We start from the raw sequence: 19883 nt of genomic DNA on the forward strand, positions 1-19883 counted from the left end.
ACAGTGAGTCAAAGGGCTCTATTTTTAATGCACGCATCCTGCTTGTGGCACAAACAGATCAAGGGGAAAATCTCGTCTTCAGGAAAACCTGAGCCTGTAACACAAAGTACGTACGCTCATCAAACAGCACGTCTGAGGTCAGAAGCATCAAAATGAAAGGACGAATGAACCAGTGAGAGAGCAAACGAGTGTCTCTGAAGGAGAATTTTAGAGCAGTTCAGGATGAAATGATAATGTAGAAATCGGCTATCAATTCTCAATATCCTCCTCATATTATATAACTACGTGCAATTACATGCACACACGCATGTGTATTTAGTTACTATACCTTCAAAAGAGCCGGCACAGCTACATTGAAGAGGGAGTTTGGGAGGGTTTTGAAGAAAAGCAGGGGTAAACCATAGCATTCCCTACCACTTGTGATGGAGAAAGAGGATTTTAAATGAAGTTTTGCTCTGTTATTCATGACACTCTTGCAAATTTCTTAGGAGAATGTAATAAGGATTTAAATCACTTTTCAATGATTTCTAAATGCCATTTATTCATTTCTTCCACAAATCTGTATTGACAGAGGCAACTTCTTGGGACTGTGTTTACACTGGCAGGCTCTGTAGAGACAGCCTTTTATGGTAAAAGCAAGAAAGCCCAGCCTTATATATAGGTCCACCAGAAACAGAAGACAAAAACCATATTCCAATACAGCTCCTTGTTCTGTTCTTTGAGACCATCGACAGTTAAAATGGCTTTTATGTCATGACCTGGAGGACTACCTATTATACAAAATAGAAAATGTGTCCGGAGCTGCAGTGAACCAGTGGATGAACTTGGACTCAACTGTTCACCCTGGAGGTTACCTGTTCACGAAGCAGCTTTTCCTACAGCTGGTCATGCTGCTGCTTAATTCCCTTCTAAAGGTTAAAGTAAAGCTTGACCAGGGCTCTTGAATTTCTTCTGAGTTGTGATTAGGTGTGAACCAAATTCTAAGCCCTGTCAAGACTGAGAATGTCTTCACCCTAAATGTACCAGCATCGAAATGGCCAACAACAATAACCCAAGGCTACTTCCATTACGAAGTTGGTCTTTGCTTTAAAAAAAACCATGCATGATCCTTCCGTAGGTAACGACCCACTTAAAGTGCTCTGCATGACTAACAATGGCATTTGCATAAAGCCCGGTGCCAGGAGTGGAAGCCTGTGGCTGACTCAAGCCAGCGGAACAACAGAAATATCACCTAAAAAACAGAACACGTGGCCGCTCGTTCTTCACGATTGTCCCGGAGAGACTAGCGGAGGAGCGTGTTGATGTCTCTTAAAAACAATCTGCTAAATGCTTTTAGATCCTGATTACAGGCTGACCTATATATTTTTGGCAATGCTAGTGTCCCAGGGGGACTGACGACCTGACAAGTAGTTAAGGTCCTCCAGTTTAGAAGAGCTTTGAAAAAGCCAAGATAAGCAGACTAATTTCTGAAAAAAAGTATTTTCTTCTGATCTTTGAAATGTTAAAAGGGCCACGTCAGTGGATTATTTTGAGCAAGGAAAGTTTTGCCTTATAAAAATGCCTTTGTAAACAATAGATACCCCAGCCAGTCTCACACACACCAGGCACAGTACACTTTCCAGGCAAGAAGCAATGACTCTCTACCTAATGCAGCTGGATGAGAGGGCCAACGAACTTGGTAGATGAGATTTCCTGTGTAAATTACTGTTGGTTGCGAATGAGTATGGTCATTGCAAAGGGTGTTGTAAAGATCCTATAAGACAACACACAGAAAATGCCTAGTGTAGCACGTGACATTATCATCACCATCACAACAGAAACACACCATGCTCTAACTTATGCTCGAGATCAAGTGTTTTAAGAAGAAATAGAATCTTGAAGAGATATCTGCACTCCCATGTTCACTGGAGCACTATCCACAAAAGCCAAGTTTCAGAAACAACCTAACTTGCTGTCAACAGATGAGTGGATAAAAGAAAATATGGCATAGACAGGTGATGGAATATTATTTAGCCCTGAAAAAGGAAGGAACTTCTGCAATATGGGATGATATGGATGGACCTGGAGGACACTCTGTGAAGTGAAAATAGCCAGCCATAGAAGGACAACTACTACATATGTCACTTCTATGAGGAATCTAAAATAGTCAAGTTCATAAAATTAAAGAGTGGAAAGGTGGTTGCCAGAGGCTAGTGAGGAGGGAGAAATAGGAAGTTGCTAATCAATGATATAAAGTTTCAGCTAAGCAAGATGAATAACATTGGACCACAATAATGTATTGTATACTTAAAAATTTGTTAAAAGGCAGATCTCATATTAAGTGTTCTTACTACCATAGAATAAAATAGCTTTTCAAACAAAGAAGAAATGTAAAAGAAAAAAACTTTTTTTTGCAGCTTCATTTTTGAATATCCAGAATGTCTGCAATACCTCAATAGTATTATAATGTAATATTATATACTTGAAATCGTGTATTTTCTTGTAACCAAAAATTTCCAACCTTTTTTGTTAGCAACAAGCCAGTAGGAGGTAACTTCCTAAATATTATTTCTAAAAGACTCAGTTTGCCCACTGGATTTCTTTGGCAGATACACAATTCCCACATTAGAGATCTCAAAGGAGCTTTAGGTATCATTTTAAGAACAAGGAAACTAAGACCTAAAGAGATTAAAAGAATACCAGACCTAGTACAAGAAAGCGATCTACTTTGGATGCCGGTACAATGCTTTGCATTAATAGGATCTACCTGTACTTTGAAATGATGCAAATCATCTTTAGATGATCATACAAACGGGAAGGCATTTGCAAAATAAACACTATTGGCCAACATTTCTCATATTTACTGCCTTTAATCTTCACAAAACTTTGCAACATACAGATTATCAGCCCTATTTTTAAGGGAAGAGACTGAAGGCAATGAAGGTCATAAGACCAGGAGGAGGCAAAGCTGGGACTCAGACCCAGTCTTCACCTAACTACAAACCCCGGCTCTTTTTGCTGCCTTCTAAAAGGTGTTCTGCAACACCCCTGCTAAGAAACAATCATTTCAGCTCATTTTCAGCCTGTTACGCAGAAGCTGTTGATTCCAAGATCACATACCTGTGGTGGAGTCAATGGCAAAAAAGGATGACAGGTCTCCGAGAACAAGTTCATAAGCCACTGTCCCGTATACCCCGGAATCCCTGTCCGTGGCGAGAATGCTGATGATCTCAGAGCCCGGCTGGGTCTGGCCGCTAATGCTCGTCACGTAGGTTGATGGGTTAAATACGGGCTCATTATCATTCACATCCTCCAGTTCCACACGAACAAAAGCTTGGGCGCCGAGTCCACCCTGTTGGATGAATGAGAAGTGATTACAAATGGGTCTCTCCTGAACACTGGGATGCAGGATAATTGAGAAGGACCCTAGAATAGACTTCTGAAACAACTATACATATTATATATATATATATATTCATTTTATTTTCAACCTTGAGCAATGAGTTCATGTGTAATAGCGTGGTATCTATATTCCAATGCCTAATTCTTAAATAGGAATGAGATTAACACTTAAAGCTCCTAGGAGGCCACCATTTCACAGTAGAGGCCAAAGATATTCAAGGAAAGTTTTTCCTGATGTCCAAAGAGAAAAAAAAATTCACTTTTACCCCCGAGTAATCTTTAACTGCTCAGGAGAAGGGGTAAGGGAGTCTTGGATGGGGTGTAATTTTAGAAAAGATGAGGAAAGCATCACTAAGCAGTCCTTTGAGTAAAGACTGACCCATATGAGGGAGCTAGACTTCAGTTATTTGGAGGAAAAGCCTAACAGAGGGAAGAGCATGTGCAAAGGCCCTGAGACAGGAGTGCACTGCATCCCAGGCCGGTTCAGGGAACAGCAAGGAAACCAGTGGGGCAAAGGAAGGGGCAGGTCACAGAGGGCTCTGTGGGCCTCTGAGAGGACCATGGCTCTCACTTGCTTGAGGGTATTGAGCAGAGGAGTAGCTTGATTTAACTTCGGTTTTAACTGTCTCTCTGGCTGCATTGCTCAGAACAACGCTGAAGGGCAGCAAGCTTGGAAGGAGGGAGACCAGCCAGGAGGCCCGAAGAATCATCAGACTGGCAGCAGACCAAAGCAGTGAGGGTCCTCGTCCTACAAACTGGAGGCCAGACTTGTTTGGGGATTTTGAATTTTTTCAAGTTTTAGCAAAGAAATACAGTGCATAAAACAGTGAGAAGTGGAACCCATACTGGTTTTGTGTGTGTGTTTCCTCCATCTAAAAACAAAGGGCAGGAGAGAGAGAACAATAGAAGAAAATAATCCTCTGCACTTTTTACTTTTCTAAAGGAAAACAGATGTTCCTACTTGAAAGCCCCAGTTTCCATTTCTGTCTGGTACACTTGGATGCTTTCATCTTGGACCAGAATCCTTGGTAAGTCACAACAGCCTGGGTTTTCTTACTCACTTAACCTCTTTCTTCCCTCCCTCCCTCCCTCCCTCTCTCTTTCTTTTTCCTACAGTGGCAGGGAGGCCCTGAGCAAAGAGGAAAAACAAAGGCGGTGAAGAAGAAGGTTTGGCACAGGACAGAGGGAGGCCCCCTGCTGTGCGGGTCTGGAGGGCAAGAGAGAGTGTATTGTCTGGGATGTAACTGACCACGAATCCGGAAAAGGCTCTCACGCTCTGAAGTCCCACATACCCCAGACACTGGGGACTGAAAAAGAATCAGGAAAGAATAAAAACAGTGTGATTTTTCAATGTTTTAAGTTGGATAGAGTGCCAGGGCTATGCCAGTTATAAATTAAACCAGGAGAAATAAAAACAACAGAAGTAGGGGAGGGTATAGCTCAGTGGTAGGGCACATGCTTAGCACGCATGAGGTCCTGGGTTCAATCCACCGTACCTCCATTAAAATAAATAAGTAAATAAACCTAATTACCTTCCCCTCCAAAATATAATAAAGTAAAAAATAATAATAAATAAATTAGAAAAAAAAAAACAACAGAAGTTCCATCTAGCCTGTATGTCAAAAAGGCAGATTGGCGCTATGTCTTCAGCAAACCTGAGTAACCCACGGGTCCCAGGTGAAGTGGAGTGAGGGGACTGCAAGCTGGCTTCTAGCAGATAGCATATACTGCAAACCATCCGACATGGCCCCGTTGTTTCTCCAAACCATCTTCCTTTTCAGTTTTGCTTTCCTTTTATTTATCTTTCCTTTCCTCATCCTTTTAAATTTCTCCTCAAGTTCAAGAAGTCACTTAGGTTTGAGGAGGAGCTGAGAAGGTAAGTAAGAGAAGCAATGAGAAAGTGGGCAACATGTGAAGAAAGGAGGTCACTCCACCTCAAGATCTTCAAGAACAAAGGTGTTAAAGGAGGGGGGTGGGTATAGCTCAGTGGTAGAGCCTGTGCTTAACCTGCACAAGGTCCTGGGTTCAATCCCCAGTCCCTTCATTAAAAATAAATAAATAAAAACCTAATTATCTTACCCCAAGAATAAAAATAAAACAAAAAGAACAAAGATGTTAATTCTCAGGCTGTCCATGAGGTCCCCGATCAGGCAATGCCACCGACGCTAGGCAAAACGTTAGACAGACAAAGTGAAAAGCTTACTGTCACCAAATAGTGACTCTTTTTGCTAGAATAGTATTATTGATAGATCCCTGTCTGCTTTTTTTTTTTAATGAATTCAATTTTTATCTGTTCCATTGATCAGTAGAGGGTACTTTCCCTTTATAATAACCATTGGTGAATGAATGTTAAGTGTGCGTCACATATATTTTTCTTCTTCAGTTGCTATAATCTCCCTTTTCAAAGGCTTGTTATGAGTTCTCCCATTTTTACAAGAAGAAAACCAAAGTGCAGAGAAGCTAAGTGACTCATCGAAGGTAAGTGAGACTATAAATAAAAGATCTGCAACTGGAACAGAGAGTCATCTGTCCCCCGAGCTGGTGACGTCTCTTAAATTAGCCTTTATTAAGTATGGCTATGATATAAATTCTACTTTTCATGAAACGCTTGTTTAAAGACTATGCTAGGGGCAGCGCCAACCACGGACTCAGCCTTAGAGGGAAAAAGGAAGACAGAGTCCTTGTTTACAAAGGACTTAACATTTATGAAACAGACGCTTTACAACTGGGTTTGTGGCGCAGTGGGACAATCCGGAGCCAAAAGATCTGGATCTAATATCTGGCCCTGCCTGCCTCTGGACCACAGGCTCGAGAAAGTCAGACAGTCCCTGAGTCTTCCGTAAAGCAGGGCCCCTGCTCATCTTGCAGGCCTGTTGTTGGAAGCAGTGATAGAATATGTATGATTTATTTACAATTCACATTATAAATATTATATATTATTTTATATATAACATATATTATTATATTATATATTATTTTTATATAACATTATATTATATATTATTTTTATATAACATATTATATTATATATTATTTTTATATAATGTATGTTATTATATTACATATTATATTATAATATAATGTGCATTTATTACGAATCATTACCACCAGTGATTAGATTTTATAGGTTCCTTATCCTAAATGCTTAGGGCCAGATAGAGTCATCCTGGAATTCTGAAGTTTTAAGTTCTATAAAGGAAATATAGTCCCTGTGTAATACAGTACATATGTAAGTATATATAAATATAGTACATATAGTATTGTCTGGAGTGGCAGCCCATAACCAAACACTTAACATTCTGTGGCAAAATGAATGAATAGGCACATTTAGAGGGATTCAAAAAACAGGAACAGCCTCATGTCAGTAAGTCAGGTTTCTCACTAACTGAGTGTTTAAAACTTTCCATCCTGAGAGATTTCAGAACTATAGATAAAAGATGACGGATCTTTAGCACTAAGATGCAGATTCAGCGCACTGGACGGAGGGCAAGGGCACTCTTTGTTCTTAGTGATTTCAAATCAGAAGTCAGGAAAAAAAATTGGAAATTTTAGTTTGGGGAGTCATAGCCAAATATTTGAGGAACCAAGAAGAATTCAGGGTCTAGTCCGGTTTACAGGGACGGAACAAAACCTCAAAGACAATGAACAGGACTAGAATCTGACTCTTTAAGCTGTAGCCAATCAACGAATTGCCTTACTTTGCTTCTGAATCTTCTCTATAAAAGGCTTTCCCCTCGCTCCTGTCCGTGGAACACTCCTAACCACTTCTGGTTCGGTGTTGCCTCACTCCAATCAATTTTTGCTTAAATAAACCCTTAAAAATTAAAAAAAAAATTGAAAAACAAATATTTCAGGTGGAAATAACACCCTGGAAAACATAATGACATTAAAAAAGTCTTTGCTGTGTCGTAGGAGGGGTAAGCACACTGATATGACTTGGAGGGAACAGGCAGGTAGAGGGAGAGGGTGGGGAAAATCTAAAGAAAGCCTTGATGCTCAGATTCATGGAACTTGATTTAAATGCAAAAGAAGACAGACTTTATTCTGCACACCTGCAGACTCTCACAGTAACAAACGTGGCATGTACACCCTGAATACATATGTATTTGCTAATACACTTAAATATTCATGTGCTAGTGTAAAAACACCACAAAAGGCTTAAAAGGATGAAATTCAAAGTTGTAATGTTTTCCTCCTAAACCCCCACATGGGACACTACTGTTGTCATCAAGGAACGGATATGACCAAATCTAGGTTTTAGAATAAGATACCTGAGCTCAAAATTCAAAAGTGCAGCTTAAAAATAAATAAAGAGGTTCCTTAGGCAAAAAGTAGAGGAAATGCTGAGTTAACCAAGTCAAATGGGTTCTTTGCCTCAGGACTTCTCACAGCCTTCCCAATGCACATTTCTATGGGGTAGGGGGTTGGTGGGGTGGGGTAGGGGTAGGTGAATGAGTTCTGAGGTGTTTTCCACTCTTTTTTCTATTGGAAGTATAGTTGATTTACAAATGTTGTGTTAGCTTCTGGTACACAGCATAGTGATTCAGTTTAACATATATATATTATTTTTCATTACAGGATATTGAATATAGTTCCCTGTGTTACACAGTAGGACCTTGTTGTTTATCTATTTTATATATAGTAGTTTGTGTCTGCTAATCCCAAACTTCTAACTTATCCCTCCCCCACTTTCCACTTTGGTAATCATAAATTTGTTGTCTGTGAGTCTGTTCCTGTTTTGTAAATAAGCTCACAGCAGTACTATTTATAATAACCAAGACATGGAAGTGACCTAAATGCCCATTGACAAATGACTGGATAAGGAAGATGTGGTATATTTATATGATGGAATACTACTCGGTCATAAACAAAGAATGAAATAACGCTATTTGCAGCAACACGGATGGATCTAGAGATGATCATACTAAGTGAAGTAAGTCAGACAGAGAATGACAAATCATATGATATCACTTATATGTGGAATCTAAAAAATGATACAAATGAGCTTATTTCCAAAACAGAGCATTCTCCATTCCAATTTACCATGGAACCCTCATTGGAAGGAGCATTTCAGTAGGCAAGTATCCCACAGAACACAATAGGGGGAGAGCTAATTCAAATGTACTTTCTCCATTCCCTCAACTAACAGAGGATTAGAATTCCTCCCAATCTTCTGTTACTAAAATGTACAGCTCATTGAGACTGTCCTGATCATGCAAACTCTGAAAGACTCTGACCAGACCCACCCAGCTAAGCTGCTTCCAGATTCCTGGCCCTTAGAAACTTACTATTTTAAGCTGCTGAGTGTGGGAATAATTTGTTACACAGCAGTTAGGCAACTAACATACCCCATAAAGTCCATGCATGAATGTTTCTTAACTTTGTCTTATCCTTTCTCTTTCCACCAAAAAGTTGTGGTTCACTTTGATACAATTTTAATCTTTTAAGGTTTAATATTATGGTAGAAGACTCAACCAATTTACCTAAACCCTAATCCTCTCAAGAAGTGCTGTGAAAGTTGGGAGTATTTGGGGAAGGCAACAGTCTTGAAATTATACGGTATTGGAGGCAGAAGGGCTACCTAAGACAATCAACGGATATGGACATTTTCTTCTATTATGTCTATTATGCCATATTCTACACTCCACGTTCTCTGCTCTTGCCTCTGGGACTCCTGCACAGTAGAACATTGACCTCAATCCTTCATGTCTCTTAGCATCTGTGGGCTGTGGTTTCCCTTGCCAATGCATTCTAGTCTATACTTTGTCATTCAGTGAGCAAAGGTGAAGGGAACTGAGGGTCCAGTTTGTTAAGGAAAACAAAAAGTAAGCCATGGTGTCACCAAAGCCAAGAGAAGTAGAAATCTGAATAAGAATAATTTCAAGACTATGAAAATGAATATATATCTATATCTATATCTATCTATCTATATATATATATATCTATATATATATATGCATGACTGGGACATTATGCTGTACACCAGAAATGGACACATTGTAAGTGAGTACACTTCAATAAAAAGAAATTAAGAATAACTTCAAGCTCCTCGAGAAGTTGAATAAAATGAAAATCAAGAAATAATCTTAGGATGTAGCAAATGTAAAGTATGTTCATAAAAGCAGTTTTATTAGAGAAGAGGGGTGGGAAGAAGGGATCAAAGAAAGATTGACAAGTGAGGAAACAGAGACAACTATTTTAAGTAGATTTGCTATGAAAGACATAAGAGGAAGAAAATGGTTCACTAGAAAGGTATATGGAATCAGAAGGAGGCTTTTTTTAAAAGGTAGAAACCATTATTATGCCTTGGATGCCAATGAGAGGCATTCAGTAGAATTTGAGAAGATCATTACGGAAGTGAAGCCCTTTAAAAGGCTGGAATAGGTGGGATCCTGAACAGCAGAGGGATTTGCTTTCAAGGCGAACAAGGACATCTCTTAACATGCTAACAGGAAAGAAGGCAAAGGATGTGAGCTGACAGTAGGTAGGAAGGTACAGACTTCTCTCTCAAGCAAGTAACTTATTTTTCTCCAGGCACATTTAGCCACTTACACAAGTGCAGAAAAGGCAGAGTCAGGTTTAGACAGAGCTGGGGTTTTACCTGGAAAGTTCTACGGAGTAACGGAACTAAAGGGAGTTTGCAACTGGATGACTTGAATGACGGCTCAATAAACTAGTGATCGTAACAGAAGAATTATCTCCTGGAGTGGAGGTGCTACCTCAGTAGACAGAAAGATGAGAATGATTGTCAGAATACAGCAAGCTTGAAATCAAGATTTCAGAGGTTGGAAATCAGAAAGTCAAGGAGCTGAGAGGCTCAGGGTGTTGGGTGCTTCAAAACATGGACAGCGAGGTTTCCAGGAGAGAACAGTAGTGGAGAAGGCTGCGTAAGATGTAAATGTCCTTGTTGACAAAGAGGTCTAGAACATGAGAGCAGCAACAAAGCGTGTCCAGGGTAAAGTCTGACAACGTGAACTTCAAAAGCGAATTCGTTTTGGAGAAAGGAGAAGGGAGTAGAAATGACTTGGATGTTGTGATGGGCACCATGTCAACAACGCTCTTCTAGCTTGTGATTAGCAGAATGCGGGCTTCTCTGCAAGAGAGCAGAGAGGACTGCTGTCCTCGGGGGAAGCCGGTATTGATCAGCGCAAGAAGATAAAGGAGCAGTCAGAGAGCAGGCTGAGTCTATAAGGGAGTTTGCTAAATGACCAGGATTTCCGGAGGGCACAGTAGGAGAGCACGGGAGGGCAGAGAGTGTGGGTAGGCAACCGAACCAAATTAAGGGATGAACAGAGCAGGATGGGGATGAGAATACGGATAATAGACGGCTGGGAGGCTAAACTTCTAGAGGTAAGACTGAGTGATATAAAGTGGTATTGAACACATTTGGGAATTAATCCTCATATTTAAAAACAGTAGACAATCCTTTTGAGATAAGGTTCAGACAATTTAGCTAGAAAGTGTGGGTGACTGGGCAATGGCTTATTCCCAAAACTGGGGTAGGGGGTGGTGATCAATGAAATGTAAAATAAAAATAAGCACTTGAATTCTTTTTGGAAAATGAGATACTGTAATTGATTAAAATTAAAATGTGCTTGCCCTAAGTTTCAGTTTTATAGAATGAATAAGTTCTGGGGATCTAATGTACAGCATGGTGATCATGGTTAATAATATGAAATTTGCTGAGAGTAGATCTTGAAGTGTTCTCACCACTCACTATGTAATTAGCTTGATTGTGATCATCATTTCACAAAGTACCCACATAATCAAAACATCACACTGTACACCTTAAATGTATACAATTTAAATTTATTAATTACACCTCAATAAAGCTGGGGGAGGAAAGGCAAAGACTGAGTGTGCCCTTTTACTCAGCAAGTTTGCTTCTAGAGATCTATTTGTATTACACACACACACGCTCTGCAGCACAACTTCAATAGCCAACATTTATCATGACTATATATGATGGTGGAAGGCTAAGTCAATTTACTTTCTATATTGCTAGTCTGAAACGCTCTCCTCTAAGCCTGGAGCGGTGAGATAGGGTTGAAACTGCTTTATCTCAGGCACGTTTTCAGCTGCAGAATTCAGGATGTCACAGAAATACGGATAGAATGTTAATAAACATACACACCAAAAAAAAAAGAAACATTCATTTGGTGAAAATAAATGGTAAAAGGAAACAGGAATTACATGTAAGTGTGGGATAATTAAAATTATTGTGAAAAATCACTTGACTTCCAGTGTAATCCAATTAACTATTTTTATTACGTAATTTTACAGCATTCTCATGATTTCCAGGTATGAGGTAAGTTAACAGCAACTGTAGCAGCAAAAATAGACTATTTTAGAAATAATACAGATAGAAGTGGTTGAGTTGAAAAAAAATATTGACATCACAAGGATAAATAGAGAAGAAGCCCAGAACATCTAGGTATTTTATAAGAAAAATACTTCTATTGACAGACAACTATCTCTTAGCAACAACCAGCAAATGGGTTCTCAGCAATTTTCTTTCAAAGAGCTTTCAGGATATACATTACAAACAGAAAGGATCAGAGGAAAAAAACCACAGATTGTCAAGGTAATTGTATGGAATTAAAGGCCTTTTTTCAAGGTGTAGCTCATTGTTTTGCATAAATTCATTATGGCCTAGAATCCAACATCTTGAACCTAAAATCTTATCTGAGTTCATTTATTTTGCAAATCCAAGCTAGACTACTGTTAGGGGACAGCCTCCTAAGTTGTTATCAATACTGATATCTTCATCTGTACCAACCTTTTTGATTAGGAACATGTGTTGCTAGTAGATATCACACAGAGTAATTATGACAGATGCAGACTTCACCCTGTAGAGATGCCCAGTTCATCACAGAAGAAATTTAGGAAGATTATGCAGGCAGCACAATAAACACTGCACACTGGAACACACACACACACACACACACACACACGCCGCGCGCGAGCGCGCACGCTGCTTGCTCTCATACATTCTGAGGCAAACAACAGGAACATTGGGAGTCAGTTTCAGGTCCAAATAAGGTGAAGATTAGGAAGCTGTTAAGAGTCTATGATTTGGGGGCAGGGGGAGACTCTTCAAAATTTGTCTTTAACACCTGCACCTCAATGTTCATAGTAGCACTATTTACAACAGCCGAGACATGGAAACAACCCAAATGTCCATTGATAGATGACTGGATAAAGAAGATGTGGTATATATATATATATATATATATATATACAGAAAGGAATACTACTCAGCCATAAAAAGAATAAAATAATGCCATTTGCACAACATGGATAGACCTGGAGAGCAACATTCTTAGTGAAGTAAGCCAGAAAGAGAAAGAAAAATGCCATATGATATCACTTACATGTAGAATCCTAAAAAAAAGGACACAAATGAACTTATCTACAAAACAGAAACAGACTCACAAACATAGAGAACAAATTTATGGTTACCAGGGGGTAAAGAGGGTGGGAAGGGATAAATTGGGAATTCGAAATTTTCACTTCTTGGGGAGTGACGGAAATGCTAGCTATCCTGATTGTGGTGGTGGTTTCATTGGCGTATATACATCTATCAAAATTCATCAAATAGCACATCTGAAGTATGTGTAGTTTACTGTACGGGAATCATACCACAATAAAGGTGTTTAAAAAATTGTCTTTAAAATTACATCTCCAGGTCTGCCCTCAAGAAGATCTGCTTCCAGGGAGGCTGAGCACACAGCTTCTTCCTTGGGTCCCCGACACCTCAGACCCACATGATGGGGAAGAAGGAGAAGATGGCCACCAAGCTGGAGAAGAAGGTGCCTAAGCATTGGGGAAGGAGAAGCCCTTGAGGCTCTGATGCCTTGAGGCATCAGACACAAGATGCTCAAAAGACTCAGATGGTAAAAGCACCGTGATACTTCCTTTAGGTCAAAGCAGGTATCTGATTGTAGCCCGGAAAACACAGCTAATTCTTTTTGGTGGTTTCCACGAAAGGACAAGGGATTAAACTAGTACAATGACACGTATGCCTTTAACCTGGGCATGTTCACACGATGCAAGCTGTCGCCCTGTGGGATGAGGCCACACCCAGACTGGGCTGCCAAATGTCCGTCACTCCCCGGGGGACTGTAATCATTTATGGAGGCTACTGGAAAAGTCCAACAAAGGTGGACAAACACACCCTGAACTCAGATAAATCCCAGCTAAAGTCCGAAGAAGGAAGAAAATGCAAATCTGAGTGTGGACTCAGATTACCCCTTGAGGAAGACAGCTCACTCCAAGAGCCGCATTTCGAAGGCTGTGGCCCTGAGCCATCAGACACTGCTCCTCAGGGGTCTGTGATAAGGAAGAGGAAAGGACCCTGATGGGTGGCTGCTTTGATGACCTATACCCCTAGGACACCACAAAGGACCACTGGTTTGCAGGACAGCTGAAGGGATTTGCATCCGAGAAGAGAAAATGTAGATGAGGCAAAAATGTGGAGCCCAAAGGTGATAACAAGCAGGAACGTGGGGAAGCCAGTACCCAGGAGCCCCTGGAAGGGGTCAAAATGGTGCACTGCAAAGGATGCGACCACAATCACCATGGAGCAAGTGCCCCCTACCCCAGGCAGCAGGAAGGAGGAAGACAGTTCAGACGGAGCCAGGAGCCCCTGATAGAACCGAGTCCTCCCTCCAGCATCATCCTGGCCGTGAAGCTTGGACTGTTGTATGTGTCTGGGACTTGTCTGAAGTTGGTGACCACCTGTTCCCTGTCAGTGACTTCTACTGCCTTGATCTCTGCAAGATGGGAGAATGGAGGACTTTGGTCGAGATGGGTCCAAAAACTCAAGGGCATCTGGAGGAGGTAAACTTGGAAAAGGATGGAGAAGAGGTGAAGGATGCAAAAAGAAGAGATGAAGAAGATGATGACACCAGAGAAGAAAGTGGGGAGGAGCCTGAAGTAGGAAGAGCACACTGGTGGCCCCGATGGAGAGCATGTGGACTGCGTGCCCAGGACTGTGTGGTACTGACACTGAGTGGCACATGCTTGGGACCACAGGGGCCTGACACAAAGGAGAAGAAAGTAGCCCATGCCATGCCAAAACCTTTCTTTAATGACTGAAAAGGCTACACTGGATCAGAAGTTAAACTGCGTAGTGAATTCCCTCCATACCACTGAGTGTTATTTCCAATAAATTGGAGTGAAAAAAGGTGGTTGCAAAGATTTCCTTTTGTGCAGGCTCATGCCTACAAGGGTTCTGGTCAACCCTTCGCCTTCCTCTCTGGGGGACATTCTGCACCAGGGCAGTGCATTGAGTGTGTTTTCTTCTGTGGATTCTGATGCTTTGATATCTGGGGTCTTGCTGATCCTAGAGAGCTGCCCCAGGATCAGGTGAGTGTGCTCCTCAAATGCAAACCAACCAACCCGGAGTCCGCACTCTCAACCACCTCCTTAAGTGGCTTTCACACTCTGGGCCACTGTTCACCCACCCTAATCACTCACGGCCAGGTAGCTAGTCATTAGAGACAGCCTCTCTGCCCCAGGCCACTGAAACTATTCCAACTAGCCAACCTCAAGTCTGCTAATTCTGCCTCTCCCATTCATTCCCTTGGAAAGCACAATAAAGCCCCTTGCCCAGAGTTTTCTATTTCTCCCTCTGCCTCCTGACTGACCTCAGTGTGCACACCACATACACCCGCTCCCATAATGTGTTGTGCCCCTCCTCTTGGGATCTGTGAGTGTAACATCCTATTTGTTCCTTACCCATACCTAAATAACAATAAAACCTACATTAAACTAGGCAGGGGGCAGACTAGCTCCCAGCTGTAACACAGCTGGGCTCAGGATTTCACACCACAGGAGCATGAGTCCTTGAATGGAAAGTACCCACAGGAAGGATGTTTCTCTTGTAACAAAACTGAAATATGTTTATTATGTTGGACGGTTTTCCATCTACAAAACAAGGAGTTTTTACAGAAGAATATTCTGATTTGCATACATCATTGTCTTAGTCTATTTGAAATGCTGTAAGAAATAAACGACAGAAATTTATTTCTCATGGTTCTGAAGGCTATAGAAGTCCAAGATCGGGGCACCAGAATGGCTGGGTTCTGGTGAAGGCCTGGAGACTGACTCGTTTTTTAAAAAATGGTTTTGGGCAGGAGGTAATCAGGTTCTTTGTTTGTTTGTTTTAATGGAAGTACTGGGGATTGAACTCAGAATCTTGTGCATGCTAAGCACACACTCTACCACTGAGCTATACGCTCCCCTCTGAGACTGCCAACTTTTTGCTGTATTCTCAGACAGCAGAAGAGGCTAGGGAGCCCTCTGGGACCTCTTTCATAAGGGCACTAATTCCATTCATGAGGGCTCCACCCTCATGACCTAATCACCTTCTAAAGGCCCCACCTCCTAAAACTATCACCTTGGGCTTTAGGGTTTCAACATACAAATTTGAGGGGGACACAAGCATTCAGACCAGAGCAATCATGAACCTGGTGAATGTCTCCTTTGATTTCTAAACTAGTAAAAACTGCTACACAGTCTGTAAACATTTTCTTAGTTACCCTGAAAATAAAATACCTTTTGGCTTGGGAAAAAAACAAAACAAAACACATCTCCTTTGGTCAATCTGGGAAAGCTCTGTGGAGAGATGGTGTGGTTCAAGATGCATCTGAATGTTGCAGTAGAGACTTGGTGAACTGTGTGTGAAAGCTGGCATTCTTCTAGACTAAAAGTTCAATATAGAAACAGGAAGAAACAAACAAGGAGGTTTAAATTAAATATCTGAGTTGATTTTTTTTATTCCACCGCCACTGCTCCTAATTAATGTACTACTTTTTGGCAGTAAAAAGCTTCTGGCATCAAGTGATCCAATTTATATTAAGGTAATTTCTACATACACTTTTGCAAAATCATCTGAAGAAACCAGCTAATTAGAGACAGATGTTTGACAACTACAGCATTAGATTTAAACTGATTATGCAAATCTAGGATGGTCTTACACAATTGTCTCAAAATCTGTTAAGAATCTATTTCTGAAGCCTTTATGAGTAAATGTTTGAGTGCATATATTGGGCTTTAAATAATCACATAGACTTGAATTAACCTAAACTCCTCTGTTTACTCTTGCTTTTGGTTCCTACTTCTTTACTTACATAGAAGCAAAAATTCCTGAAACCACACAGACAGAGGTTGGTAAAATCTAACCAAATAGATCATCGTAATTTTATTGAATATAAATGACTTTATTTTCAAACTGGTTTCTACATGTTTACTTGTAATAAATATATTTAGACTCATTTCTCCCATCAATTCATGTCTTAAGTAGGTGGCTTCTTCCACTAATTTCAAAAGAGAAAGATTAGACCAGAAAGGTGTTAGCAATATCTATGTACACATGTGAGTAGTAAGCAGATAAAAAAGAAACAAGGAAAGTCTCGAAAACAGACTAAGTGAAAAAATAAACGTGTAGCATAGTGTGTACAGAAGGCTCTCTCTGCTATAATGTAATGGAAGTTCAACAAGCTTTTTCTAAAACATACTTGGAAATGTACATTGTCAGGAACAATCAAGGCAACCTTGAAAATGAAGGGCAAAGCTAAACAAATACATGATAGTATGACCTATTATAAAGCTCATATAATTAAGAGAGTATGGAGCTAGTGCAAAGGTAGACAAATAGGTCAAAAATAGGGTGTAAAAAATAGACACATATACAGTCACATGATTCATGACAAATGTGACGCTACAGGGTAGTGCAGAAAGAGGGATCATTTCAGTAAGTGGTCCTGGGTCAACTGAATATTCGTATTGGGGAAAAAAAAAAACCTTCCTTCCACTAGATTGAAAAAATAAGTGAAAAGAGTAAAACAATAAAATTTTTGGAAGGAAACACAATAGAATACCTTCATCTCCCTTAAAAGGACAGAAAAAGTATTAGCTGTAAAGGGAAACAAATAGATAAACTGAGTTTTATTAGAATTAAGAGTTTCTGTTCCGAAATAGACTCATAGACATAGAATACAGACTTGTGGTTGCCAAGGGGGTGGGGGGTGGGAAGAGATAGACTGGGATTTCAAAATTGTAGACTAGATAAACAAGATTATACTGTATAGCACAGGGAAATATATACAAGATCTTATGGTAGCTCACAGAGAAAGGAATGTGACAATGAATATATATATGTTCATGTATAACTGAAAAATTGTGCTCTACACTGGAATTTGACACAACATTGTAAAATGATTATAAATCAATAAAAAATGTTAAAAAAAAAAAAAAAGAGTTTCTGTTCCTCTAAAGACTCCATTAAGGGAGTGAAAAGGCAAGCCACAGAATGCAAGAAGATATCTGCATGAATCCATCCAACAGAGGGCTTGCATGCCAAAAATGTAAAGAATTCATAGAAATCAGTAAGGAAAAAAATCCAACAGTACAACAGAAAGTGGGTAAAGAATTAAATAGACACCTCACAAAATAAGTTATACAAATAGCCAACAAATATATGAAAAAGTGCTCAATTCAGTAGTTATCACAGAAATGCAAAGTAAAACCCCAGCGTGATGTACCACCACGCAGGTACAGAACTCCTATACTTAAAAAGACATTAAATTCCAAATGTTGGGGAGGATGTAGAAGAAATAAAACTGGTGGGAGTATAAATTGGTACAACTATTCTGAAAAGTTGTTTGATTTTCTTATAACCTAGCAATTCCATTCCTAAACATAGACCCCATATAAATGCTTACTTTTGTTCCAAAAACTACATGTATAAGACAGTGAATAGAAATATTATTTGTTATTTGTCATAGCCTAAAATGGATTCTGTCAATTACAAAACAGATTAAAAATTATTGCAAATTCATATAAAATAAGACTATAAATAATGAGAATCAATGAACTCTTGTTACACACCCCAGTGTGAATGGCACTCACACATAATGTTCCACAAAAGAAACAATAAAAGCACGTACAGTATGAATGCATTCACTGAAAGTTTAAAAACAGGCAGATAACGTTTAGTATTAGAAGTCAATAGTGACTATCCTTAAAGGGTGGGCGGGATAGTTACAGTAAAGGGCCAAGGGAGGGGCTCCCAGAGTACTGGTAATGTTTCTTCATCTGCTTCTATGCATGCATTTTCATTTTGCAAAAATCCATTGAGCTGTACACTTCTGATTTGTGCAATCTTCTGCACGTACTTTATATGTTAATATGAAAGTTTACCAAAAAAGATGTAAGAGCTGAGTTGAAAGTCCCTCACTGATCCAAGATGAGTCAATTAATAGGAACATCAGAAATGGTAAGATAAGCAACATGCGAAATGCATCGAATATATTAGCATCCAAGAATTTATCATCAAACTAGGAAAAAAGTCATCAGTAACCTTTGGAGATGGTAAATTGCACCCACTCATATTATTCTAAAAACTGACAAAATTAAGTGAAATAAACAAGCATTATCCTGCCTTTCTTGTATGAATTAAATTTCAGCGTAATCAAATAGTTGATGAGAGAGCACTTTTCTTAATTGAAGGATTTCGGATAATAAATGCAAAAAGAATAATAGAATTCAAAAATCACTCTGTTGAGACCCTTAATGAAATAATGTACGTATCTGCTGATGCAGTAGGAAGCACAGAGCACCTCCTAAATAAAGCCAGAACTAATCAGGTCTCTGGCTTGAAATGCCAGTTTATAGGAACTGCAATAAAAGAACACAGTAAATGAATCCTGAGGATGTAATCAGCCACATTTAGAATACGGAAAATTTACAGGACAATTGATTTGATTTTTTTTTTCAAAAAATAAATACCATAGGAGAAAAAGGTAAGGGGGAAGGATAGGGGCTGACTATTCCAGATTGAAATTTAAGGGCTACAGCAATCACATCCACTTGTGAACGTATTTGGATCTTGATTCAAACATGCCAACTGTTAAAAGACATTTTTAGGTAATCCAGTAAATTTTAAACGGAATGGATTTTAGCTATTATTAAACAATTATTATTAATGTATTGTAGCTGTGTTTTTTCAAAGTTATTATCTGCTAGAGATACTATTGAATTACTTATGGATGAAATGATACAGTGTCTGATATTTGATTCCAAAGACTCCAGCAAAGGACAAAAGTAGTGATTTATGAAACAAGATTGGCCAATTGTTGATTGATAATCCTCGGTACTCTGTAATGTATACACAGTGGTTCACTTTGCAGTATCTTTAAAATTTCATACATAAAGACTTACCCCATCTTTAGCTTTCACTAAGAGGTCATAGGTGGCTGGGTCTCTTTCCCTGTCGATATCCTGAGAAACGCAGATTCGCCCATCCAGTGGGTCGATCTGGAATGCTTGAGGCGCTTCATAGCTTTGGAACCCGGCATAAAGAGAATATTCCACAAAGCCATAGAGTCCTGCATCTGCATCAGAGGCTTTTACCTACAAGACAGGAGGTGGATCAGCGAGGAAAGAGAAATGCTAGCACCACCTTTCCACAGGTCGTGAATCACTGGCATGATGTG

General features: G+C 39.7%; 1 protein-coding gene across 1 annotated transcript in view; it reads right to left on the bottom strand.

The window, feature by feature from the left end:
• DCHS2 (dachsous cadherin-related 2) overlaps positions 1-19883 on the bottom strand; it is a 227978-nt gene that overhangs the window by 102230 nt on the left and 105865 nt on the right. The window contains exons 2-3 of the mRNA XM_032466667.1: positions 19609-19800; positions 3100-3331 (exon numbers count right to left, since the gene is read on the bottom strand). Of these exons, the coding sequence (XP_032322558.1) occupies positions 3100-3331; positions 19609-19800 (424 nt within the window). The remainder of the gene's footprint in view (positions 1-3099; positions 3332-19608; positions 19801-19883) is intronic.

The sequence above is a fragment of the Camelus ferus genome, chromosome 2, assembly GCF_009834535.1.
Source record: "Camelus ferus isolate YT-003-E chromosome 2, BCGSAC_Cfer_1.0, whole genome shotgun sequence".
Classification (NCBI taxonomy): Eukaryota; Metazoa; Chordata; class Mammalia; order Artiodactyla; family Camelidae; genus Camelus; species Camelus ferus.